General features: G+C 44.4%; 1 protein-coding gene across 1 annotated transcript in view; it reads right to left on the bottom strand.

The window, feature by feature from the left end:
* The window catches only part of LOC135050099 (zona pellucida sperm-binding protein 4-like), a 55,939-nt gene extending 32,983 nt beyond the window's left edge, over positions 1–22,956 (bottom strand). Inside the window, exons 1-5 of the mRNA XM_063956257.1 lie at positions 22,746–22,956; positions 21,481–21,599; positions 14,979–15,075; positions 11,951–12,106; positions 11,688–11,875 (exon numbers count right to left, since the gene is read on the bottom strand). Coding sequence (XP_063812327.1) covers positions 11,688–11,875; positions 11,951–12,106; positions 14,979–15,075; positions 21,481–21,599; positions 22,746–22,941 — 756 coding nt within the window. The 5' untranslated portion in view covers positions 22,942–22,956. The remainder of the gene's footprint in view (positions 1–11,687; positions 11,876–11,950; positions 12,107–14,978; positions 15,076–21,480; positions 21,600–22,745) is intronic.
* Between the last annotated feature and the right edge of the window lie 4,485 nt (positions 22,957–27,441).

Genomic DNA, 27,441 nt, shown 5'->3' with positions numbered 1-27,441 from the left:
TATGGTGCTGGCGTACTCGACCTAGGGCCCCTGCGACCTGAACCTCTATTTACTGGAACCTGCGAGGGTTATCCGAAGAACACTTACTCTTTCCAGTAACTATTGGTTGCTGGATAGTTCCTGAGTGAGCAGCAAACTTCCCTTAAAATAAAAAAAATTACACAAATCATGTTAGAGTGTACAAATAGCGTTTGTGACCCCTTTACTCTAATGGTATTAGGTCAGATTACTAACTAGTGTACACAATTACGTGCGGTCCAATCGTTCAGTACACAAACAACTAAGCTTATGTACGGAAAGACCAATGGAATCGAAAATTACGGCTGCGAATTCCTTCAGCCAGAGCTTATATGGCCTATATGGGTGTTGCACCAACCCTTTTCGGTGTTGTGCCTGTGAACTGTATAGCGGACTTCCTTGTCGGCTGTACCTGGACCTCCTGGTCTGCTATGACCTCCTGGTCTTGTTACAGTATGACCTCCTGGTCTGCTATACTCTAATGCTCAAAATTGTATATTTAACCAGGGATGCCTCCCTAGCCACCGTGCACGTCACTTACACGCATGTACCTCACGAGTACTCGACTTTTCTTGTGGTTCAACCTTTAAAAATTGTAAAAACACTCACTCATCACATGTACACTTTTGTTTCTATTTCTATTTCTGCGCAGAAATTTTTCTTTAGATCAGGTGTGTTACCAATTAGGAGCAGGATCTGTTAATTAAATTTCGGACACCCAAAAATAGACTTGCGTTATTTCTCGCCTCGCGTTATTTATCGCTTTGCGTTATTTATCAACTTATCGTGACTTGAGCTACGTGGGCGTAACCGGACGCTCCGTTGCGTAATATACGCTGCGTGCGTCGGCCTTTGGATTGCGTACGCAAGTCTTTGTTATAGACACGTATACGCAAAGCAAAGATCCACCGTAACACAATTTATGCTTTTATCAATGTAGATGATCCTTGATCATCTACCACACAACACACTGACTTCGCCTTATCTCCCAGGCAAAACTGTGTGTTTGTCTATCCTTTAACTATGTTATCTATTCTTAAACTATGAAATAACGGCAACTCTCTTTTAGCACTTTTATCAACTATAAAACTGGCAGACAGGAGAGTGATATACGAAAATACACAAATGAAAAAGAAATGCAGATATATATATGTGTGCGTGCGTGTGTACGCAAGACAGAAAAATAAACAGTTTTAAAAGGACACTAGCGTTTTGTTCTTACCTCCGGTTCCCGGATTCCTTCAGCACTCTTTACCTAAGCGAAGCAGACGCTTATCCTGTCAGCACTACGAGGGATACAACCTCCCGCCCTTTGCTGAGGGATAATGTCTGCTGATCTACCTAGTGCAGATATGTGAAGGACGGGCGAGCCGCCAATTGATAAAGCTAAATATTTATCGTATATAAAACACTTTAAGAGGTCTAAGAACACTGTACGCTATCTACGTAAGAAGTACCGTAAGGGTACGCAAGTTGTGTAGCGATCGCTCAACCGTAGTCGAGACGCTCAAGCGTCACGTTCGCTTACGGCCCAGTGATCACAGGCAGGCACGCTATTGGCTGCCGACTAACGTAATGATTCGCTATAGCGTAGCGTACGCTCGGGACCACGAGGAGATCACCAGCGGTGCAGACGCTTACAACGTTAAAACCTTTATATCTATACCTTTAACAATGAGATACACAGTATACCTTAGTGTAGAGACAGAGTGTAAGTGCAACCTGGTGTAACCTGATTAACTACAAAGCTGCTTGAGCGTCACCGATGCTCAGAGAATACTTAACACTATAAAGAATACACAGATACCTGGGCTTAGGGTCCAAAACCTATTATATGTATTTTAACTATTATACTTGCAAAAGGAATCACAGTACAAATGATACACTACAATATAACATAAACCAACTAACCAGATAACTACACTGGAAATACAATACAATTAAAGGAAAATACGAGAGAAAGAGTAGGGAGAGAGAGAGAGATGGCTCACAGTAAGACAATATGATTACGGAGAAAACTTACGCACAAGGGGAACGATCGCATGCGCCTCGATATCCAGCTCCCGATTATCAGCAATGAGAACCGTTGATGAGAGTGAATCTGGATATGGTTGGCCTGCCTATTTATGCCCCACACACACAATACAATTCAATGGTCCCTACAATCTCATTGTCCATTGGACACAGGAATTCGGCTTCGCATTATAACAAAAGGTCATAGGTTGATTCATACAGGTGGGCTGTGACTGTTTCCAACTGTTCAGGTGGGTGGGATACTGGGTTTCCCGCCGCATGACTAAGTAAGAACAAATAATAGTAAATGGACATAAACTTCTTATGTCCATAACTATTCGCACGAGCGATTAATCCGCTCCAAACCAACACCGGAATATTGCTATTTAAATACTCTTCCGATGGGTACCAAACACTACTGTATGACCCCTGTTAGACCCTTCGTACAATACAAAGAGGGATCTCTCTGTTCAGGAACATGCTATGTTAACCAAACTTTCAGAATCTATCAAAGGGACCATGATCTATAAAATACCTTATTAGTGAAAATATGTAACGATTGAGTCGCACGCTACGACTACACAAACTTTACCGTAAATACGCATACCGAGCACCAGCGGGTGCACGCAACAGCGGGTATGCGCACTCACGGGAGAGCGCACGCATGCGCAGCGCGGACCTGAATGAGGTGCAAATATGGCAGTGTGCATAGAGATATTTTTCTGACTTTGACAAAAACCAGGGGTTAGGTGCCATCAAAGAGTATGCAGTGTAAGATAGTGCAAGTAAAAAAAGGAAAGGTACATGAGGAAAGAAGGCCCTGCTCTTACGAGCTTACAATCTAAAAAAGGTGAAGGGCTGACAGACCAGGGTGACACAGAAGGGGGGGGGGGGGATATTAATTTAGTAGAGATGAGCGGGTTCGGATTTACTCGGATCTCAAAACGGCATCTTATTGGCTCACGGATGTCACATGTTTTGGTTAGCCAACAAGAAAAATCCAGATAAAACCAAACTGGTGTTAATTCTGGCGTTAAATCCGAACCTGCTCATCGCTACATTTTAGGTTTAATTAAGTGTGTATCACTTAAGTTTGCTGAAGGTAAAATGTATGGAAGCTAGGCATTGGAGAGTTATTGTAAACCATAAAAATAAAAAAATTACAAAATTATTAGAGATGAGCGGGTTCGGTTCCCGAACTCCAGTACACGGGTCCGATTCAGGCTCGGTTGTTCCCGCCTGACTCGGAAAACGTCATCATCCTGCTGTCGGATTCTCGAGAGATTCGGATTCCATATAAAGAGCCGCGCGTCGCCACCATTTTCACTCGCGCATTGTAGAGAGCGGAGAGGACGTGGTTACATTCTCTCAGTGGAAATCTCAATAACAGTACTCCGTATCAGTGCTTACTTATTGCTGCTCAGTAATACTAGTAGTGTGTCTCTCTTGAACGGACACTGAGCAGCAAGATGCAGCACAACTTCTCAGTAGTATCCTTATCAGTGTTCAGTATCACTGCTCATTGTCTGGTGCTGCAGTGTGGTGCTCAGTATACTGCAGTACATTACTAATAGTCCAGTGTCTTGTGCTTCATCTTGCTGCTCAGTGTCAGTTCTCAGTATTATCCTCATCAGTGCTCAGTATCACTGCTCATAGGCCCTCATTCAGAGCTGTTCGCTTGCTAGCTTCTTTTAGCATCATTGCACATGCTAGGCTGCCGCCCTCTGGGAGTGTATCTTCGCTTAGCAGAATTGCGAACGAAAGAGTAGCAGAATTGCAAATAAATAATTCTTAGCAGTTTCTGAGTAGCTCGAGACTTATTCCTACACTGCAATCAGCTCAGCCCGTTTCGTTCCTGGTTTGACGTCACAAACACGCCCTGCATTCGGCCAGCCACTCCCCCGTTTTTCCAGACACTCGTTTTATCCTGGCACGCCTGCGTTTTTCTGCACACTCCAAGAAAACGGTCAGTTTCCACCCAGAAATACCCACTTCCTGTCAATCACACTCCGATCACTTCAAAGATGAAAATTCTTCGTTCGGACGCGAGTAAATCTACTAAGTTTTGTGCTTAATTACTTAGCGCATGCGCACTGCGTATCATGCGCAATTTTGCCTTAATCGCTCCGTTGCAAAAATCAGCAACGAGCGAACAACTCGGAATGACCCCCATTGTCTTGTGCTGCATTGTGGTGCTCAGTATACTACAGTACATTACCAATAGTCCAGTGCTGCATCTTGCTGCTGTAGGGTGCTGTGGTAGTGCCCTGTCACTGTGCATAGGTCTTCCATTCCAGTCACAGTGGTATTTGGTATCTAGTGGTATCTAATGCCAGACATTACCACCGTCTAATTCCAGATATATTACTGGTATATAATTCCACACATTAAAAATTGGAGAACAAAAATGTGGAGGGTGAAATAGGGAAAGCTCAAGATCCACTTCCACCTAGTGCTGAAGCTGCTGCCACTAGTCATGGCAGAGACGATTCAATGCCATCAACGTAGTTTGCCAAGGCCGATGCCCAAGTCATAGTAGAGAGCATGTAAAATCCAAAAAGCAAAAGTTCAGTCAATTGACCCAAAAATCTAAATTAAAAGCGTCTGAGGAGAAGCGTAAACTTGCCAATATGCCATTTACGACATGGAGTGGCAAGGAACGGCTGAGGCCCTGGTCTATGTTCATGGCTAGTGGTTCAGCTTCACATGAGGATGGAAGCACTCATGCTCCCGCTAGTAAAATGAAAAAAAAAAAAAAAAACCCAGGAGTTAAGCTGGCAAAAGCACAGCAAAGAATTGTGTGTTCTAAATCACAAATCCCCAAGGAGAGTCCAAATGTGTCGGCGGGTGCGATGCCCGACCTTCCCAATACTGGACGGGAAGAGGTGGCTCCTTCCACCATTTGCATGCCCCCTGCAAGTGCTGGAAGGAGCACCCACAGTCCAGTTCCTGATATTAAAATTGAAGATGTCACTGTTGAAAGTACACCAGGATGAGGATATGGGTGTTGCTGGCGCTGAGGAGGAAATGGACAAGGAGGATTCTGATGGTTAGGTGGTTTGCTTAAGTCAGGCACCCGGGGAGACACCTGTTGTCCATGGGATAAGGCCATTGACATGCCTGGTCAAAATACACACACACAAAAAAAAAAAAAAATTATATATATATATATATATATATTTTTTTTTTTTTAAATAAACACCCCACCTCTTCGGTGTGGAATTATTTCAACAGAAATGCGGACAACTGGTGTCAAGCCGTGTGTTGCCTTTGTCAAGCTGTAATAAGTAGCGGTAAGGATGTTAACCACCTAGGAACATCCTCCCTTATAAGTCACCTGGAATAATGCGTCATTGAAGTCAATGTGTCAATGAAGTCATTGACAAATTCAAAAACTTTGGGCGACAGCGGAAGCAGTCCACTGACAACTAAATCCCTTCTCTCTCTTGTACCCAAGCTCCTGCAAACCACCCCACCAACTCCCTCAATGTTAATTTCCTCCTTAGACAGGAACGCCAATAATCCTGCAGGCCATGTCACTGGCAAGTCTGACGAGTGCTCTAACTGGGATTCCTCCGATGGATCCTTGAGTGGAACGCCTACTACTGCTGCTGTTGTTGCTGCTGCTGGGAGTCGATCGTCATCCCAGAGGGGAAGTCGGAAGACCACTTGTACTACTTCCAGTAAGCAATTGACTGTCCAACAGTCCTTTGCGAGGAAGAAGAAATATCACAGCAGTCATCCTGTTGCAAAGCGGATAACTCAGGACTTGACAGCTATGTCGGTGTTAGACGTGCGTCCGACATTCACCGTTAGTTCACAGGGACTTAGAGAATTGCTTGAGGTAGTGTGTCCCCGGTACCAAATCCCATCTAGGTTCCACTTCTCTAGGCAGGCGATACCGAGAATGTACACAGACGTCAGAAAGAGTCACCAGTGTCCTAAAAAATGCAGTTGTACCCACTGTCCACTTAACCACGGACATGTGGACAAGTGGAGCAGGGCAGACTAAGGACTATATGACTGACAGCCCCCTGGGTAGATGTATCGTCTCCTGCAGCAACAGCGGCGGCACCAGTAGCAGCATCTTGCAAACACCAACTCGTTCCTAGGCAGGCTACGCTTTGTATCACCGCTTTCCATGAGAGGCACACAGCTGACAACCTCTTACGGAAACTGAGGAACATTGCAGATTGGCTTACCCCAATTAGACTCTCCTGGGTATTTGTGATATCGGACAATGCCAACAATATTGTGCGTGCATTAATTGTGGGTAAATTCCAGCATGTCCCATGTTTTGCACATACAATGAATTTGGTGGTACATAATTTTTAAAAAAACGACAGGGGTGTACAGGAGATGCTGTCGGTGGCCCGAAGAATTGCAGGCCACTTTCGGCATTCAGACGCCGCGTTCTGAAGACTGGAGCACCAGCAAACACTCATGAACATGCCCTGCCATCAGCTGAAGCAAGAGGTGGTAACTAGGTGGAATTCAACACTCTATATGCTTCAGAGGATGGAGGAGCAGCAAAAGGCCATTCAAGCCTATACATCTGCCTACGATATAGGCAAAGGAGGGGGAATGCACCTGACTTAAGCGCAGTGGAGAATGATTTCCATGTTGTGCAAGGTTCTCCAACCCTTTGAACTTGCCACACATGAAGTCAGTTCAGACACTGCCAGCTTGAGTCAGGTCATTCACCTCATCAGGCTTTTGCAGAAGCAGCTGGAGAGATTGAAGGAGGAGCTAAAATGGAGAGATTACGCTAGGCATGTAGGACTTGTGGATGGAGCCCTTAATTCGCTTAACCAGGATTCACAGGTAGTCAATCTGTTGAAAATCAGAGCACTACATTTTGGCCACCGTGCTTGATCCTAGGTTTAAAGCCTACGTTGTATCTCTTTCCGGCAGACACAAGACCTGCTGATGAGACACTTATCAAGTCAAGCGGAACGTGACCCGCCAACAGCTCCTCCTTCATTTTCTACCGCCACTGGAGCTGCCAGGAAAAGGATAAAATTTCCCAAACCACCCGCTGGCGGTGATGCAGGGCAGTCAGGAGCAAGTGCTGACATCTGGTCCGGACTGAAGGACATGCCAACAATTACGGACATGTCGTCTACGGTCACTGCATATGATTCTGTCACCTGTCAAAGTCGAAAAATATAGAAACCTACATTGCCTTGTTTTATCCCCATGCGTGTGCCCGCTGCACATGCACGGGCCCTCCCGTGTGTGTGCATATTCGCAGTCACGTGCATGCTCAGGCGCACGGTATGTGCATTTACGGTAGAGTTTGTGCGCGTCTAGCATGCGACTCGATCGCTACATATTTAATCAAAATAATGTATTTTAGAAGTTAATATTCCCCTGAGTTCAGCAGGTATCAGTGGGTCTGAAATGGCTCTTTGACCTTAGAGATTCCCCTTTGCATGTTGGGAGGGCTTCACATGTTCTTATGCATAGTTAAGCACAGGAATAGTAATTGAAGATTAATTGTATTCCGAATAAATTACACCTAAGACCAGTCAGTTTCTTTCCCGCAGACGGAATACAATAGCCTCTAATTACACTAAGCTTTGAGATTCTATGAAGAGGGCTGACACCTTTGTTTATGAATGGCTCTAGGTTTCTCTCCAGAAGAATGATTGCTGAGATGTCATTGTCTCAACTGAAAGTAGACAGTGAGAAAACAAAACAAAACCCAGAGACAGGGTTTGTTTTGTATTCCCCAAACAATAGCTTCCCACAAGACAGGAATTTGAAATAACAACAAGTGTTAGTCATCACCCAACGTTTTGAATAACCAAGATCACATGGCCAGCTCAGCTCACTGATGCAGCTGGCCCGCATGCTGTGAGGGACACACCCACCGGTATGAATATACTGTACTCACTTGAAATCAGAGCTCACTCTCACTGAGAACCAACCTAGCATCCAGAAGCATGGCATGCTCCTCACCGGGACCGATCTCCTTACTAAGGCTAAGTATCATACCCAATATCTCATAGATAAATAACATAGAATAGTTAAATATGTGTTTGTGGTAAAGTAGTTGTGAAATGATTATCATAGAATAGTTGATATGGAGATACAAATGGCTTGGGGTTGGTGGTGCTTGTGCAGTTATGTGATTGTTGTGTGTTTGTGATGATACTCTATGAAATCTGTAATGAATTGGAACAGTAGACAATCTGTAGCATAGCATCTCTGGTATACATTTATGGATGGTGATTTATAACAGATTATAGTAGTTTTACATGATGCATCTTGCTGAAGGTTAGAAGTCAAAACATACTTCCTTTTGTTACTGTAGTCATGTGCTTGTAGCAATGGCATGCTGATACTTGTGGGTACCTGGTGATCTGGTCTTGTGATGGCTCATATGGACAGCATGAGATATGTGGTGCTGATTCTGGAAGGATAGCATAGTCCGCATACCATATGCTCTGGTTATTGAGATTCTGTGTTGGCTTGAAATTGTGAAAGGTGATTAGATTGTTTGGAATTGTAAAATCAGCACATATGCATTATATTGAAGCTTAGACATTTTGGAATATAGTGGAGTCTTATGTCTTCTGCTAAGTGATTATGGTGTAGCAAAGAATGCCATGTGTTTGGACTTGCAAATCTAAAAATGGCTGCTGGCATTCCCTTTTGAACCATATGTTACAGACTTTGGAATCATGGGAGTTTTTCCCAAAATGGAGTCTAGCTTCTGTCCCATGCGGTATTGTAGGGACCATTGTATTGTTACTGTATGTTGTGTATATAAGGACAGCCAGCCTGGGCCAGCTCACTTTTCTCTCCACAAAGGTTCTCAGCATTGACTAACTGCGCAGCGATCGTTCCCACATGTGTAAGTTCTCTACAGACATTTTACCTCCTATTTGTTGTAAGCCATTCTTTTCTCCTCCCCCTTAAATGTTATTGTGCCACTATTGTATATTAATGTGTAGTTATTCTGTTAGGTATTAATGTTAGCATGGTAGTGTATAAACTGTATTGTGTATTCTTTTGCAATTGAACGTTCATTCTCTCCCTTAAAGGTGTTGGAACCTTAGACCGGTATTTGAGTGTTTATTATATTGCTAAGGGTTCTCTGAGCGTCTCAGTCGCTCATACAGCTTTTGAACTAACAAGGTTACACTGCATTGCATCTACACATTATCACTGCACAAAGGTTTACAGTATAAGTACATTCCTTAAGGTATAGTTATTAGGGTTTAATTCTGTGAGCGTCAGTGCCGCTTGTGTTCGTTTCCTGTTCACAAGCGTCCGTTACGCTATTAGCGTAACATTACGGTGATCAGCCGCCTATAGTGTGCCCGATACCAACAGCGTATTCTCGCGAGCGTTTGTGTCGCTCGAGCGGCTCGCTCCCGATACAGCGTCCGCTACGCTAAGGGCGTACCCTTACGGTACCTCGTGCGCCAATTGCGTACTGTGTCTCTTAACCTTTTATAGTGTTTAATATAGGATAAATATTAGGCTGTCACACCATTGAAAGAATGGTGGGGGATTACATGAGTGACAGCATCACTGTAGGCATGTCAGACAGTCCGTACATATACTGGCAGGAAAAAGAGGTAATTTGGAGGCCCTTGCACAAACTGGCTTTATTTTACTTAAGTTGCCCCCCCCTCCATTGTGTACTCCGAAAGAGTGTTTAGTGCAGCCGGTAACTTTGTCAGCAATCGGCGTAGGAGGTTACTTCCAGAAAATGTGGAGAAGATGATGTTCATCAAAATGAATTAAAATCAATTCCTCCATGGAGACATTTACCAGCAATTGCCTCTAGAAAGTACACAGGGACCTGTGATGGTGGATTCCAATGGGGAGGATTTAATACTCGGAGGAGGATGTACACAGTGAAAGGGGTGAGGAATCGGGTGATGAGGATGAGGTGGACATCTTGCCTCTGTAGAGCCAGTTTGTGCAAGGAGAGATTGATTGCTTCTTTTATGGTGGGGGCCCAAACCAACCAACCAGTCATTTCAGCCAGTCATGTGGCAGACCCAGTCGCTGAAATGATGGGTTTGTTAAAGTGTACATGTCCTGTGTGCTGTTTGGAGACTATTTTTTTATTTTTTTTTATTTTTAAGTGCCATCCTGTCTGACACTGCAGTGCCACTCCTAGATGGGCCAGGTGTTTGTGCCGCCCACTTGGGTCGCTTAGCTTAGTCATCCAGCGACCTCGGTGCAAATTTTAGGACTAAAAAATTGTGAGGTGTTCAGAATAGACTGGAAATGATTGTTATTGAGCTTAATACTATAGGATCAAAATTACCCCCAAATTCTATGATTTAAGCAGTTTTTTTCCCCCCTTTCAAACACACCCGAATCCAAAACGCATCCGAATCAGACAAAAATTCGAAAGGGTGGTTTTGCCAAAATGCGTCCGAATCCAAAACATGACCGCGGAACCAAACCCTGAAAAATGCCCGCTGCACATCTCTAAAAATTATATATATTATATTATATTATATTATACACCACCGCATGTAGTCATTGTCTTGTAGGTAATCACTATGCTTTACCACACCAATTACAATTACTAATGTGAGCTAGTGGTAAAGCAAGTACCACAACAACGAACAAACCTCCCCTTACCCCCACCAAAAAAAAAACTTGTGTTGACCTATTGAATCTGTTGACTTTATTATGTTGACCTACCATCCAGATATCACATTAGTCATTAGGTCGATACTCAGAAAACAGAATATATCAAATTGAAAACTGGAACAGCAAGAATTCCAGTTAAAGATTTGAGCAGACCTTTATCAAGCCTTCTAAGGAAGAGTAGATGTGTTGCCCATAGCAACCAGACTCTAGCTATAATTTTCTCGACTGCTAGAATAGGATTAATTGCTGTGGGCAACATCTCTTGCCTTTTTAGAAGGTTTGATAGATCTTTTACTTAGGGAGAAATTAAACCGGTATCATTTTAATGAAGCACATGGTTGTATTAACTACCAACTTGATGACAGACATTACAGCTAGACCAGAGGTCCTCAAATACTGTTCTCAAGGATCAGTCCGGCTTTTAAGGTTATCCATGCTTTGCCACAGGTGACTTAATTAGCACCTCAGTCAAATTCATTTAACCATCTGTGCTGAGCCATGGGTATAACTAAAACCTGGACCATTGAGGACTGCGTCTGAGAACCTCTGAGCTAGAGAATTAATCCAAGACAAAGGTTCTGGGCGTAAGAACACAAGATAAAGCTGTGCCTGCTCCTCCAGTCCTTGGATTGTAACAAACAGTTATTTTCATCTTTTTAACACATCCCACAATAAATCTGCTCACACCTCCTCCTTGGACAAGACCTGACTCTACTATAAAGTATCGTTTATAATGGAGAGATTCTTGAAAGTTAGCTGAAGTTCAAATATCAAATTTGTTAAGAATCACCTGGGAATTTTCGCCTTTCAACTTAAGATTGGTCTATTCTCAATACCTGAAAATCTTGTTTATTTGTGAGTCTAGGAGGAGACTGATATATGTAAACATCATGGCTAGCCAGTTAAGAAGAGCTACTGAGGCTTTATAAATGGACAGAACATTATTTTACGTATATGTATAAGCAAAACGACAAGCTGTAAAGAGGACAAGTTTTAGAGTATTGTACTAATACCAAATGGTCACTTACAGTTTGCCTGGTACCGCAGGCTGAGAGTGGAATACTGAAGAGTAGAAATGCATCATTTTTAACAATAGGGTCACATTCCGGACCACTTGCTCTTTGAAACTTGACAGACGCCAGTATTAGTGCCGGCACAGTTACACCCATGGAAATAGCAACTGTAAGTTTCCCGTCAGTAGTGCACTGGGCAGTAACTGCAAGGAAATAGAAATACATGTTAATTATTAAAGATCACTTTAATTGGGAACATAGAAACGAGAATTACTTGCCTTTGTTGCCATAGTAGCAGGGAGCCATGGAATTAGTTTGGTCATAACAGCAGCCATTCTGCAGGCAAATGTCTTGGGTAACTGCAGAACTAGCACATGGGAGTCTGCTTCCTATAGGGACATCGGAGCACTCACCAGAGGTTGGAGAATCCTTTACTAGAAAGTCAGAAAGACAATGGTCATTTGTAGATGTAAGATTTGCAATTTTCAGTCTATGGAAGTTTAAAAGTAAGGTCTTCAATTGCATCGAGATCAGGGAATTATATTCTACATTACATTGAGAATATTATCAGTACCTACACCAATAAGAAAGCCTATAAAATGAATCCACTGTAAACTTATCCAGTTGGGGCATATTTGAGAAAGCACGGAGGCATTATTGCAAAAGATACAGATACTAGAACTATTACACAAATCATCCCTCTCTCCAGAGAATCTTCATTCCCTCACCAATGCTTGGAACTATCTCAACACCTGCAAGTGCCGTAGTAAGTATTTTCTTTGGGGAAATAAACCAGGCAAGATGCTGGTCAAGGCACTGAGTGCAGCTTCGTTTGTTGCCCAAATAAAATTCCATACCGGATCTGGTTTGTAACTCAATAGACATAGCTGCGCGCTTTCAGTCTTATTACTCCCAATTATATAATCTGAGTGGCCAGACTGGGGAGATAGAGGAGTCGTCTCGGAAGGCCTCTATTAAAGCTCACTTTACGGAGGTCGGTTTTCCGACTCTTACTGAGGCAGAGACAAAAGCCTTGGAGACCTCGTTCACCTTAACTGAATTGGAGAAGGCTAGTCAGTCTATTCCGAATGGTGAAAACCCAGGCCTGGATGGTTACTCTATTGCATATTTTAAGAGGTTTGGTGATCTTCTGACACCCATGATGCTTTGGCTTTTAATGAGGTTTTGGATTGTTGCCCTTTCTCACCTCAATCTCTCCATGCCCATATTTCGGTAAAAGGAAGCAGCTCAGACATATTCTTAGTGCTTCTTAGGCAGTCGTACCAATGCACTGGAAATCGGTCTATCCCTACCATAGTTGAATGGTATCTGGACTCTGGTTCGACACCACTTAGGTCGACCCATTGGTAGACAGTGAATAGGTCGACATGCATTTTTCTTGGAACTTTTTTCTTCCCATACTTTACAACCATGTGGACTACGATTGGGAACGGTAACCTGTGCGAGGTACCTTGCCCGAAGCATGGTTAGCAAAGAGCCACGCAAGGGGACACGGTTACCTGCCTTTTGGAAAAAGACGCCCTGTTGGCGTTGAAACTCGTTAAGGATACAGGTGTACCCTTTCATCATTTGAAGTCAGGCTCAGTCTGAGCCACCACAGACGACCAGTCCTCAACGGCCGCTGTGTCTTACAGCCCTCCACTGCCCAGCTTACGTTCAGGTGCCGGGGCTCCGGTGCCTTCTGATCCAGTCGGCGGCACACTCCAGTGAGGCTGATTTGGAGCCCGGCGTGGAAGCGCAGCCCCAACACCGCTATTCAGAGCGTGGCTGGCTTCCACACACAGCCAGCGCAACACATCCGTGGCTCCAACACCATTCTCCTTCTACACAAGGTGAAGTGCAGGGAGGCTCAATCGGAGCTGCCCGTGGGAGGTCAGGTGAGAGCTCACTGACATCGTGTCGCACAGGCAACATCCAGCGGTCCGGGTCCGACAGCCTGCACACGGCTGCATTCCACCTCAACCCGGCGGTTATTGCAGACACTGCTCTCCCTCCTCCATGCGGGGGCAAACGGCTGGCTGTATTAACATCACTCCGGGCTCTCCCTGCTATTACCATCACAGCAGCCTGGTTTTGTCGGACACAGTCTATCTACCCTTGCATCCATTTGAGCATCAAAATCCTATTGCAAGGGTTCTTTCCACTATAGGAATATTGGAATTGATACACGTCCGTACGGAATAAGGACTGTTTGGGACTTCCACATAATAAGTGAGTTACCATCGGCACATAGACCCATTTGTTGATCATAAGAGTCCAAAAATTATTATTGTTGTTGTATTTACTACAATATTCTCAGGGTCATATGTTTTAGAACATCAGGAATTGCCTAATAAGAATTCCACTATTACAACCCATTTGGGCACAGTGATTTTGTACCGTGTAGATTTATGATAATTGATTCATTTTATTTGTACTCCCGGGAGAATTGTTGTAAAATTTTAAAATAAATGTTTTTCATCTTTGATTGTTGAGCGCAACTTGGTTTTTGTACTATTGAGTGTTTTTATGAGGGATTGGCATTCCCTTTCCAAGTCGCTGCTGACAATCACATACACCACCACTCACCGAGCGCACAGCTTAATTGTTCTAAGGGGACACGGTTCACTGATTGGGGTTCCGGGTCACTTTAAGAAGAAAATGACACAAAAAGTCCCATACCCGTTTGAATAGTGCGCTCGTATAGACCATGATAGGACTATGGATGAACTCATCTTTGTCCTCACACCGTAGGAATTTTACTATGACTTGGTTCCTGACCATTAGAAGTCCTTGCATGGAAAAAAACAATTAGTGGGTGGATGGAAACACCAGACTGACTGGGCTTCTACAATCTGAATTTCCTCATCTTGATTGGACAGGTTATCCACTTCTTATTAGGATGACTTTCCTTTATCTCCGGATGCGAGACTCCTCTCCTTTCCTTCTTCTTTCTTAGCTTGTCCCTTTTTTCCTCCTGTCTCCATATTCTTTTTTTCTGCTAAGTTTTTCCTCTTTTCTTTGTATTCCTTATTTGATACAAAACTACGTTATGAGTTTTATAACAATGTTTACCATTTTGTTGTTATTGTGCACAGGTGACACACTGTATACTGAATAAAATGTTATGTTTTAATTTTCTTAGACGTGGCATTTGTACATGTTTCGTTGAATAGTTATTGACTTTTCATGCAATGTCCCTGTGCTTGGTTATATTTTCATTTTTTGTCAATAATGCTAAAAAATACAAATATATAATGTGCAGGAAAAACAAAAAATAAAAAAAAAAGCTTCCCGAGTGCCAACCTTGAAATACTGGGCACCTCAGATCCTCTTTCTCATAGACCTCCCAGTAGCCTGTGATGTTGACCTCCAGGACGATAGCCATTATGTAGTAGTCAGCCTGCATAAGAAAAAATAAATAAATTTAAAAAAAAATCCTATATATAATATATCTGCAACGTACTTATTAAAGTGTTAACCTAACAGATTCCCCCATTAACAGCATGCATGGAATAATTTCCATTATTTTATTCTTAGAAACATTAAGTGATCTGCTATGGCCCCAATAATAACCTAAACATCAAGTATAGGCAACATCTACACACTTTCTTTATGCATTTTATCCCACAAGTTTTGTCTTTATGTTATTGTTGACTCCACCCTCTCCTTCAAGCTGCGTCAGACTGGGGCATGAAGGGCCCATCGGGAGAATGCATTGATAGAGGCCCATACTTAGGGTGTTACCAGCCTACAGAGGGGGTGTGGCCAGCTTGGGTAACCACGAGAGTGTATGGTCTGAGCATTTTATAGATCGGATTAATAAAAGCATTGCACTCTAGAGACCACAACATACAGTAGTCCTGTGCAATATAATGTAACATGCAGGGCTGAATGGGGTCCTGGAGAGGTGGGGGCACTCATTAACCCACCACCTATCTCCTCTCCCTCACATTAAGCCAGGGGTGGGCAATTAATTTCTATAGGGGGCCATATGAAAAATCTGAACTGTGTTGGAGGGCCGAACCAATGATGCTGATGTAACTTACGGTGGTTTATACCGCCACTGTTAGTACGTGATTCTATACTTAATTGTACGTGGTTGTCCTAATAAATTTGTGGTTTTATGCACTGTGGTTCTTTTTAATCGAGTTGCACACATTACCTGATGACGGTGGATACGGGAATAAGGGGAAGATGCCAACCTAATTAAGAAGGTCTTAAGTGCACCAGATCCAGCGCTGGGTATTTATAGGAGAAAATTAAGAGTCAATCGAACCGGTTACATACAGTACGTGCCGGCCCCCGGACTGATCTTGCTGTGTGCAGTTGTCACACAGCATGGTGCTGACTGAGCAGCGCACTGTCAGGCAAGGAAGGATGACAGACGTATTAGGAGGCGCCTTTGGAACATGCTGGCGGTGACTGAAAGGGGGGGCAGGCAATGGGGAACGATTGTGTCCTGCAGGATGCGCTGTGAGTCACTCGTCCTGTGTGCGCCTCAGCCAATAGCATTTCAGTATTGGCTGAGGGCAGGTACACACAGGACTGATTCACAGCGCGTCCTGCAGGACCCGAGCATCCATGGTGCAGGGAGCCTGTGGGCGGAGAGCCTACGCGGGCCACACAGGGATTGCCAAAGGGCCGTATGTGGCCCGTGGGCCGTACTTTGCCCAGGTCTGCATTAAGCGGAGCCAGGGCCAGTGCTAGTGTTTATGGCACCCCCCTGCAAATTACAAGTTAGTGCACTACTTCCCATACATTTTAAAGGGACATTGATCTCACAAAGAAGCAGTGTGGTCACATAATAGTACCCCCAATTCAAATTACATCACACAGAGTCTTCAAGATGTACAGCACCTGCTTCACTTCATGGCTCTTCTTCACTTCAGCAGCGATGACAGCATGACCTCATATACGCAGTTCCAGAAAAAGAAAGCCACTGGGACCTGAGGAGGGGATGAATGCTGTCCAACAGACACAGCATGTGCGATTACCAGGAGGGGTGGGCTGTAGATGGATGACCATGGAGCCACCTGAGGAAATGGGAGGTGGCTGCAGCTCATCAGCAACACTAGCGCTGCCGGCATCATCGATTGACATAGGTGATGGGGCAGGCTTTTCTGTTGGAATAACTGTGCAGGGCAATGGAGGAGGGGGAACAAGTTCCCCCTACAATTAAAGAAGGTGGAACTTAGTTCCGCCTCGTGTCCCCCCACTTTAACCACTGGTAACATGTATAATTCAAGTGCACAGTCTGGAACCTGATCCCTGTGGGCCAGTCCAACTCTGCCTTCAAGTCCCTATCCCATTCTTGCCACTTCAGCCTTCAAAATATCTCCAGGATCAGAGGAGGCAACTAAAGCTATGTACACAACAGGTGATATATCACAAGCCCGTCAGCGGGTGTAGACCGATAAGTCTGAGCAGCATAGCTTATGGTCGATACATCACCACATCTGGCTGTGTGTATGGGCGATCTGCCAACTGTCCATACACTTGTTGCGGAGGGCTGACGTCACATCTGGGAAAATCTACATGCCCGCCCAGCTGGGTGTTCTGACAGACACGTCGAGCAGCTGATAGCAAGTGAGTATACTTACCTGGATTGGCCACTTGGTCGATGCAATGGCAGGTTCGCCACCATATCGGTCAGGTTTTTACCCATCTTAAGATCCTCAACCACTCATTGGTCACCTTTAAAATGGACTACCGTATCTTCCTCTCATCTGGCCTGCCTTAGACCTGTTTGTTTCCTCTCTAATCTGACTTAAATTCTGTCTCATTTCCCTCTACAAAGCACTGCTTCTGCTCCCCTCTATACATGCCCTACACTAGCTCACCTTCAGACTGTTAGGCGAGATCGCCCTGCGCCGCACGTCCGGCACTATGACAGTGGACTGCCAGAGGTGCGACCTCTAACCTTGTGCGCTACTGTGCATGCGCAACCATGCCACACATCTTCAGCTCTATTCTCCATACTGAAAGTACTTGCCCCTGAAATGGTCTCATACACTCCTTTGCAGAGACAATATATGAGCCAGTGCATGCAAACACACAATTGTGCGCTCATGTTAGTCTGTACACCACCTGCACCCTCCTACACCACCTAGTGCCCTATGTCAGCAAAAGTTTGGTGCGACACTATCCCCACTCACCAATATTCTGAATAGGGACAGGGTGTGCCCCAAAGAAGGGGTGTGGTCTCACTGGGAAGGAAGATGGCCACACACACAATAGTACTCCCAATTCAATTTACATCACTCAGTAGTGCAACCTTATTTACATTACGTCACAGTTTTGTTCCTTATTCACATTACACCACATGCAGTGTCCCTTACTCACATTACGCCTCACAGTAGTAGCACCCTTATACACATAATGCCAAACATTAGTAGTACCCTTATACACATTGTGCCACACAGTAAAGTCCCTTAAAGAGGCCTCCCCCTCTCCCTTCCCACACAGAACTCACCCAGCCAATATATCTGTGACTTTAGCCTCAGTCTGCCTGGACTCTGCACATATCCAAGCCACCGGGACTTTGCAGAGTATGAAGCTACCTTGCTTGCGCTCCACACTCGATACTCAGGTTGGCATGGTGTCTCCCTGCAGACCGTGCGGGAACAGGGGGAGGTGGAGCTCAGCATTGAGATATGGACTGTTACTGCAGTCACTGTATATTCGTAGTGGTGCGTCTGTCAGAAAAGGAGCCGGGTGCACCACTATTAATATCCATTGTATTGGCAAACAGATATTGTTGTGAGCGGTTCTGCCCACAGGGCACCTGCACTGTGTGCAGCAACACCAACCACACCGCCCTAATTATGGCCCTGGTGCTATGTACCTGATCTACAAGTCTGTTGCATTAATGGTCACCTTGTTCTACATGGTTAATAAACCAAAGACCCGCTTAAGTTATATATCAAATGGACAGACCGCCATCATGTACTGCTGCCACCTATACCAGCTTTAGGGTCTGCCAATACAGACCACAATTCAGACTCCTCCTACTCACTTATATAGCCCTCAACCAATCCTCTCCCCACTACATCTACCACAGCAACTCCCTCCACATGCCCACCCACTTTGCAAACAACTACCATCTCTCCTCCCAAACGATGTATTCCTCCTGCTCAGCACCACTGATCTCTCTCCTTCTCCAAAGCTTCAAACAGTTTATTAAACTCCACTTCTTCATAGAAGCCTTTCCAGCTCTCATCCTAATGGTGCCCATACACTTGTGATAATCGGTGCTAACCTTCAATTTCCACCAGATCTGTGAGAGAAATCGAAGGATTGTATGCACATTTTAGGTACCATGCGACGCAATGCGCGTGCACACTGGTCGAATCTCGTGTCTCAAGATAGTGTGTGCTGCACTTAATATTTTTTGAATCGCAGTGATTTTTAAAACACATGCAATATATCGCACTGCGATGGGCACCCGCCGGAAGCGGCCAGACATCGCTCCCACTCGGCAGTGACGTGCCCATCACGTGATTACCATGTGATCTGTCGCATGATAATCACTTTGACAGTTCAGGTGCGATTTCATCGCATCTGAACTGCCGGTGTGATGCCCCGCGATGTCACGTCGTGGGGCATTGCACAAGTGTATGGGTACCATAACACAACATGCATCTTGCCCAGTGCCGCTGCCCACCCCTCCCCCTCTTGAGTTTGGGTATTAGGACTGTATAGGAAGCAATGTTTTTCAAGATTGTACCCATGTCCTGTAATGCTTTGGACTGCACGTCTTTTGCACCCTTGTGGCCTCTGCTTATGTACTTTGTAACACTCCTGAACTGACCCCTTGTGGCTCCACATCATATTAACTAATTACTTTTTAAACAAGTAAAATTAATATTCTACCTAGACAATGTTATAATTACGTAACATTACAGGTACTAACACTGGAGGTAGCATATTAACTAGAGATGAGCGGGTTCGGTTCCTCGGGATTCAAACCCCCCCCCCCCCGAACTTCACCTATTTTACATGGGTCCGAGGCAGCCTCGGATCTTCCCGCCTTGCTCAGTTAACCAGAATGTGCCCGAACGGCATCATCCCGCTGTCGGATTCTCGCGAGATTCATATTCTATATAAGGAGCTGCGCGTCGCCGCCATTTTCACTCGTGCATTGAAGATTGAACGGAGAGGACGTGGTAGCGTTCTCTCCCTGAAAAGCTCCGTAATCTGCTCAGTGTGCTGCAAATCTGTGCTCAGTGTGCTGAAAATATCTACGTTCTCTGCCTGAAAACGCTCCATATCTGTGCTCAGTGTGCTGCATTGTGGGGACCACCAGTATATAATTATACTAGTAGTACAGTACAGTAGGCCATTGCTGTATCTTGCAGCTCTGTGTCACTGCAAGTATCCATTCCATATCTGTGCTGCATTTTTGTGAGCAGTATATATAGTATTATAGTGCAGCATTTTGGTGACCAACAGTATATAAGCACATGAGGGAAGAGGGCCCTGCTCGTGAGAGCTTACAATCTAAAGGGGAGGGGTAGACAGACATGGGGTACATAGAGAACGTGGAACAGAGGGTTAGGAATCAGGATGAGATTTGGCTTGGTTTGGTGAAGAAGTGGACCCCCAGAAGGCACAAGTCAATACTTAACATTGCAACATTTTACTGGGCTATGCAGGAGAAAATTAAAAATAGGGGAACATAAAAATAAAAAAAAAATCGATAACTTCTACCGCTTTCAAAAAGGTCAATGGAAGCTAAAATAATGGACAACTACCTCATGGAAGCCAGATACAGTATACCAAACAGTACTTAGCAGAGTTAGGAATGAGTGCTTATGAAATACAGTAACATTTTGTCATAATATTTCAGAAACTGCATGGCTGGTCTCTTGCACTCTTTTGCTCTAATACACCACCTGCTTTAGGATTTATATTCAAAAACCATTATGTCTCCATAATCCCAAAAAGTCAGTCTTCTTCCAGTGATTTGGACCAATAACTATTGATTAGAACGAATAATTCCTGTGATTGTCATTTTCTTCCAGTGATTTGGACCAATAATACCATTGATTAGAACGAATAATTGCTGTGAAATTGAGGTGTTTGTGTCGCTTAGCTTAGCCGTCCAGCGACCACAGTGGACCTCTTTTTCTCTTTTCTTTGCATCATGTGCTGTTTAGGGCCAATTTTTTTAAGTGCCATCCTGTCTGACACTGCAGTGCCACTCCTAGATGGGCCAGGTGTTTGTGCCGCCCTATTGGGTCGCTTTGCTTAGTCATCCAGCGACCTCGGTGCAAATTTTAGGACTAAAAATAGTATTGTGAGGTGTTCAGAATAGACTGGAAAGGAGTGGAAATTGTGGTTATTGAGGTTAATAATACTATAGGATCATAATTACCCCCAAATTCTATGATTTAAGCTGTTTTTGAGGGTTTTTAAAAAAATTAAAAATACCCGGATCCGACAAAAAAATTTTCAGGGAGGTTTTGCCAAAAGGCCTCCGTATCCAAAACACGGCCGTGGAACCGAATCCAAAACCCGTAAAATGTCCGGTGCACATCTCTAATATTAACCAAGCCAGTACCGATTACACCTGGGCCATCTACTAGACTATGATGGCGTTAACAATAGTTCCCCCCATTACTTGACATTATCAACAAGTTGGTTTGTAGTTCATTTTAACTGGCACTCTCAAACTTCAGTTATATAGTTATTCTGGAAGGAAGCCACACAGTTTTTGGTTGTGTTGCAAGACCCTGATCCAATTAAGATTGCCCCATGTAGGCAGGGCCTTAGTTTACTGAACAGAACATAGCCAAATCCTCACCATCTTTTTCATGTAGCAGCTGTCATAACGCACCAGAATTTGCATGGATCCAGACTCTGGGACAGCCCAAATACCACAGGACTCCTCAGTAATGAGAGGAGTTAGCTCACCTTCAGCATCTAGAAATATAAAGCAGGCATAAGTCACTTCTGGTCACCTTTCCCAGGAAGTGTACAAACGTTCAAGACAAATTATGACCCAGGCAGAGACAGCTGACCGCTTCTAGTTAGCATTTATAAAAGTACATTCAATAAAATTACAGGGACTTAGTACGTAATGTTGACATTCATAGTCAATGTCAACAGTTTAGGTTAGGCTAAAATAGGACGGTCAACATTTTTACTGCAGTCTTACTTTAATTTAATGTGTTAACATTATGACAATATCCCAGTGTTAAAGTAAATGTGAATTGATTGCTATGGGCAACTTCTACAGTCTTTATGAGGCTTGACAGCACGCTCTAAATAATCAGAAGTGGGTTTGTCACATTGTCACTCCCTGGTTAATAATGGATTTTCTGCTTTGGGTTCCGCTATGATACAGAGCGGGGTCTATTCATAAAGCAGTGAAAAGAGTGGAGAAGTGAACCAGTGGAGAAGTTTTCCATGGCAACCAATCAGCTGCTCCGTACAGTTTTATAGAATGCATTTGAAAAAGGTTACGTAAAACCAAATTGGTTGCCATGAAATGCAGCCCTATAAGAAACAGAAGGAACACATTCAGATGTTACAGACTTAGCCTGCATGTCACAGTGTTGCTACTGCTACCAGGGACCGGTTTAAGATATGGGGGCAATTCTGAGTTGATCGCAGCAGGAATTTTGTTAGCAGTTGGGCAAAACCATGTGCACTGCAGGGGAGGCAGATATAACATGTGCAGAGAGAGTTATATTTGGGTGGGTTATTTTGTTTCTGTGCAGGGTAAATACTGTCTGCTTTATTTTTAAACTGCAATTTAGATTGCAGATTGAACACACCACACTCAAATCTAACTCTCTCTGCACATGTTAAATCTGCCTCCCCTGCAGTGCACATGGTTTTGCCCAACTGCTAACAAAAATCCTGCTGCGATCAACTCAGAATTACCCCCATGGTGGGGTAGTAAGGCAAGTACAGTAGCTTGTGAGCACCCCACCAGTTCAGAAGTGGTACAGCACATGCACAAGTGGGCTTGACTGCATAGAAGAAAAAGGAAGGGACACATGTAAGAGTCCACCACTGCTACCTTTTTCAATTTAGTAGACACAACAGAACATATAGCCTTACCTTGAACTGAAAGTCTAACAGAACCATTTGCACTGGTCATAACTTGAAGACTATACTCCAAGCTGTCATCCCCACAGACCAGAGAGGGCTCCTCATAAAAAGAACTACTTGTAGTAAACCTCTGTGCACTAGCAAGAAACCAACCCCCTAACAAGGCTGTACCCCAGACCCACAACCATTTCCCCCACCCAGACATTGCACTCACAGTTGAGCAGCAGATAGCCTGTATTTATTCCCTGCTGGAGGGCAGAGCCGGCTCAGGTGTTGCTAGCATAACATTAGGGCTGTGTAGTCCCATCAGTTAGCAGCTGTCATTGTACGATCCCTGCAGTAGTGTTATAAGGAGCACTAGTGGTCAGGCTGCATGTGGAATAGCAACATGTTACTGATGTGTTTGTACTAATACTGTACAATGGAAAAAGCCTCTCACTAGTGATCTATTTTATATGTACTTCCATAGAACTCAGACTGGAACATTACTATTAAAAAAGCTATTAAATGGTTTATTGGGGTACTGGGCTGTGTCTATTACTCCTGTCACACTAGCATCTAAATCCCGGGATTTTACGCATGAATGTGCATCAGCCAGGGATATTGGTAGGTCTGGCCCTGCTCTTTACCATGGTCAGGGCTGAGACTTGAGAGTTTGCTGGGTAAGTCTGAAAGGGGTATATACTGTATATCATACTTGCCTACCTGACCCTCTCCATGAGGGAGAAAATGCTCTGTTCCTGGACTCTCCTGGTAATGTATGATTGCCATCACCTGTGGTGAAACACCTTTCTTATCAATTAACTAGCTCACCACATGTGATGGCAATCATACATTACCAGGAAAGTCCAGGAACAGAGCATTTTCTCCCTCATGGAGAGGGTCAGGTAGGCAAGTATGCTGTATATATGTAGGCTTAGCATACCATCCCTTTAACCCTGAACACTCATGAATTACACAGGTTCAACTTCTGTGGCTGATTAAAATGAAGTGAAATGCAGGCTTGAATTGAGCCAGCCACAGAATCTGTGTAATTCATGAGTGTCACAGTGTAAAGGGATAATATAATAAGACTATGTATATATGATACTGTGTGGAGATATTTGAAAGCAATTTTTGCAATATACCATTATTATTTCCATTTAAATAGTTATTTCTCTGTTGCAGTATGTATGATTTTTTACAAAATTCCATGCGTTCCAGGTTGTTGGACTTTTTAGGTTATACGTATACAACATACCTCCCAACATGACCCTTTCCACGAGGGACAAAATGCTCTGTTCCTGCACTTCCTTCTTAATTTAGGATTGCCAGCACCTGTGTTGAAACACCATTGTTATCAATTACCCTGTTCAAAACAAGTGATGGCAATCCTAAATTAAAGTAAGAGTAAAGTCCAGGAGCAGAGCATTTTGTCCCTACTGGAGAGGGTCATGTTAGGAGGTATGTATGTGTACATTGCATCCCTCCTAACTTTGAATTAAGTTGAAGCGGGACTCCTTTCTGCAGTGAAGCCGCGGCCGCCTGAAAAGGTGGCATGACCACGACTAAAGGGGCGTGGCTTCGCGGCAATGCCACAACTGCCTGCCACGCCCCCTATTTTCTGTCACTCTGGGGGCATGGCCAGCGCTCTGTGAGCTTCTGGCATACCCCCTCTCCCTCTGTCTCCTGTGAATAGATGCTGTGCGCATGTGCACAGCGTCTATTCAGCGCTGCTCTGCTAAGCAGAGCAGTGACTACAGGAGGCTCCCAACTGCCCCCCTACCGTGGGACAGCGGGACAGTCCCAAAAAAACGGGACTGTCCCGCGAAAATCGGGACAGTTAGGAGGTATGACATTGGGAGCTATTCAGGTTGGATAGCAAAGCAAAAATGTAAGGAACTGGGCAAACCATGTTTCAGTGCAGGTGTAGCCAGGGCCGGTGCTAGGGTGTTCGGCGCCCCCCTGCAAACTATAAATTTGCGCCCTCCCATATTCGCGCCGGGAAAAGGGGTGTGGGCTCACAAGTAAGGGGCATGGCCACACAATAGTACCCCCATTTAAAATTACGCCACAATGTAGCACAATCTTATTCCTCTTATACATAATGCCCCACCCGTAGTAGTATCGTCATATGTAATGCACGCCAGTAGTAGTAGCATCTTTATACATAATGCCCCCCAGTAGTAGTAGTATCCTTATACATAATGCCCCCCCAGTAGTAGTAGCATCCTTATATGTAGTGCGCCCCCAGTAGTAGACGCGTCCTTATACGTAGTGCACCCCCAGTAGTAGAAGCGTCCTTATACGTAATTTCCCCCTAGTAGTAGTATCGTCCTTATACGTAATGCCCCCCCCCAGTAGTAGTAGCGTCATTACGCGTAATGCCCCCCTGTAGTAGTAGCGTCCTTATACGTAGTGCACCCCCAGTAGTAGAAGCGTCCTTATACGTAATTCCCCCCCTAGTAGTAGTATCGTCCTTATACGTAATGGCCCCCCCAGTAGTAGCGTTGTTTCACAAAATGCCCCCCAGTAGTAGTAGCGTCCTTACATGTAATGCCCCCCCCCCAGTAATAGCGTCATTATACGTAATGCCCCCCCAGTACTACCATCCATAAAGTGCGCGTACACAGACATACCTCACACACACACACAATTCACACATATATACCCACCATATACACACACACACACACACACACACACACACACACACACACACACTTCTCTCTCACCCTCTACTTACCTAAGCCAGTCTCCCTCGGTACAGCAGCCTGGTCAGTGTAGCCCCGCCCCCTTCTGGACCGTTTAGCTCCGCCCCCTTCCGTCCCGTTTAGCTCCGCCCCCTTCCGTCCCGTACACAGCCGCTGCCACACAGGTGAGGTGAGGGGAGGGGAGGGAGGAGGCTTTTCACGCTGCAGGCTCCGCTGCCAGTGACTGTCACAGTCATACAGTGACAGACACAGCAGCAGCAGCAGGGGGGCCAGGACCAGTGCCAGATTAAGGTCTTGATGGGCCTGGAGCTGAAATGTATAAAAGGCCTATTGTGCGTCGCCACAGAGTGTGTGACCAGTATGGTGGGGGAGTGACTACTGATATGGGGGTGTGGCCTGTGCCGCAGGGTGTGGCATCACGGAGAACATAGCGATCCACCTACCTTCAAACATCTCAATCTAATGCTGGATACACGGATTTACTAAAATATATATACAGGTTGAGTATCCCATATCCAAATATTCCGAAATACGGAATATTCCGAAATACGGAATTTTTTGAGTGAGAGTGAGATAGTGAAACCTTTGTTTTCTGATGGCTCAATGTACACAAAGTTATTACAAATATTGGCTAAAATGACCTTCAGGCTGTGTGTATAAGGTGTATATGAAACATAAATGCATTCTGTGCTTAGACTTGGGTCCCATCGTCATGATATCTCATTATGGTATGCAATTATTCCAAAATACGGAAAAATCCGATATCCAAACTACTCCTGGTCCCAAGCATTTTGGATATGGGAGACTCACCCTGTGTATATATATATATATATATATATATATATATATAATGCAATCTATAGGTCTAGTGTCTAGGTAGACAGTCAATGGGTTGACACCAAATAGTCGACATGGTCAATGTGTAAATGGTCGATATGTACATAAGGTTGACAGGTTGAAATGGTCAATATGTTTTGTTTTGGATTTTTTTTTCATCCTTTACCATCCTCATGGACTACGATTGGGAATAGTAAGCACTCATTGGGGTTCCCTGTGCTCTGACAGCAAATACGACACGTTTTCATGTGTCAACCTATTGTTGTAGACCTTACTACTGTAGTTCTACTGAACCGAAACCACATACATACATACATACATACATACACACATACACACATATATACATACACCCTTTCGCATTTTGGTTTTTGGATCTGGATGATTTTTGAAAAAAGCATAACAGCTAAAATCACAGAATTTGGGGGTAACTTTTGATCCACAATAACATTCATTTCCGCTCATTTCCATCCTATTCTGAACACCTCACACCTCACAATATTGTTTTTAGGTCAAAAGGTTCCACCGAGGTGGCTGTATGACTAAGCTAAGCGACACAAGTGTGCGGCACAAACACCTGGCCCATCTAGGGTTGGCACTACAGTCCCACTGCACTAATGGAGGATACCGGACGCACGTCTAACACCAACATAGCTGCCAAGGCCTCAGTTATCCGCTTTGCAACAGGATGACTGCTGTGATATTTCATCTTCCTCGCAAAGGACTGTTGGACAGTCATTTGCTTAGTTAAAGTAGCACAAGTGGTCTTCCGACTTCCCCTCTGGGATGACGATCGACTCCCAGCAGCAACAACAGCAGCGCCAGCAGTAGGAGGAATTGGTTCTTGATCTTTCCCTGTTTTATACTCCAAATTTTTGTTCTCCATTATTTTTCTGGAGTTATATGACAAAATGCAGCAAAGGAGACCGTACCTCTACACCACATAGGGCAAACCCTGTAAAAATTATTTGGATTAAATATTAGTAACCCCTTTATTTGGAGTAAATAATATACAACAGCACCACTGAACTTATATGGCAGCACCACTGGACTCGACTTATACGGCAGTACCAATGGACTGGATTTATCCGCCAGTACCACTGGACATATACGGCAATATCACTGGGCTGGATTTATACGCCAGTACCACTGGATTTACACGGCAGTACCACTGG

The sequence above is a fragment of the Pseudophryne corroboree genome, chromosome 2, assembly GCF_028390025.1.
Source record: "Pseudophryne corroboree isolate aPseCor3 chromosome 2, aPseCor3.hap2, whole genome shotgun sequence".
Classification (NCBI taxonomy): domain Eukaryota; kingdom Metazoa; phylum Chordata; class Amphibia; order Anura; family Myobatrachidae; genus Pseudophryne; species Pseudophryne corroboree.
The sequence above is the reverse complement of the archived record's forward strand: the minus strand, read 5'-3'. Positions and strand labels throughout refer to the sequence as shown.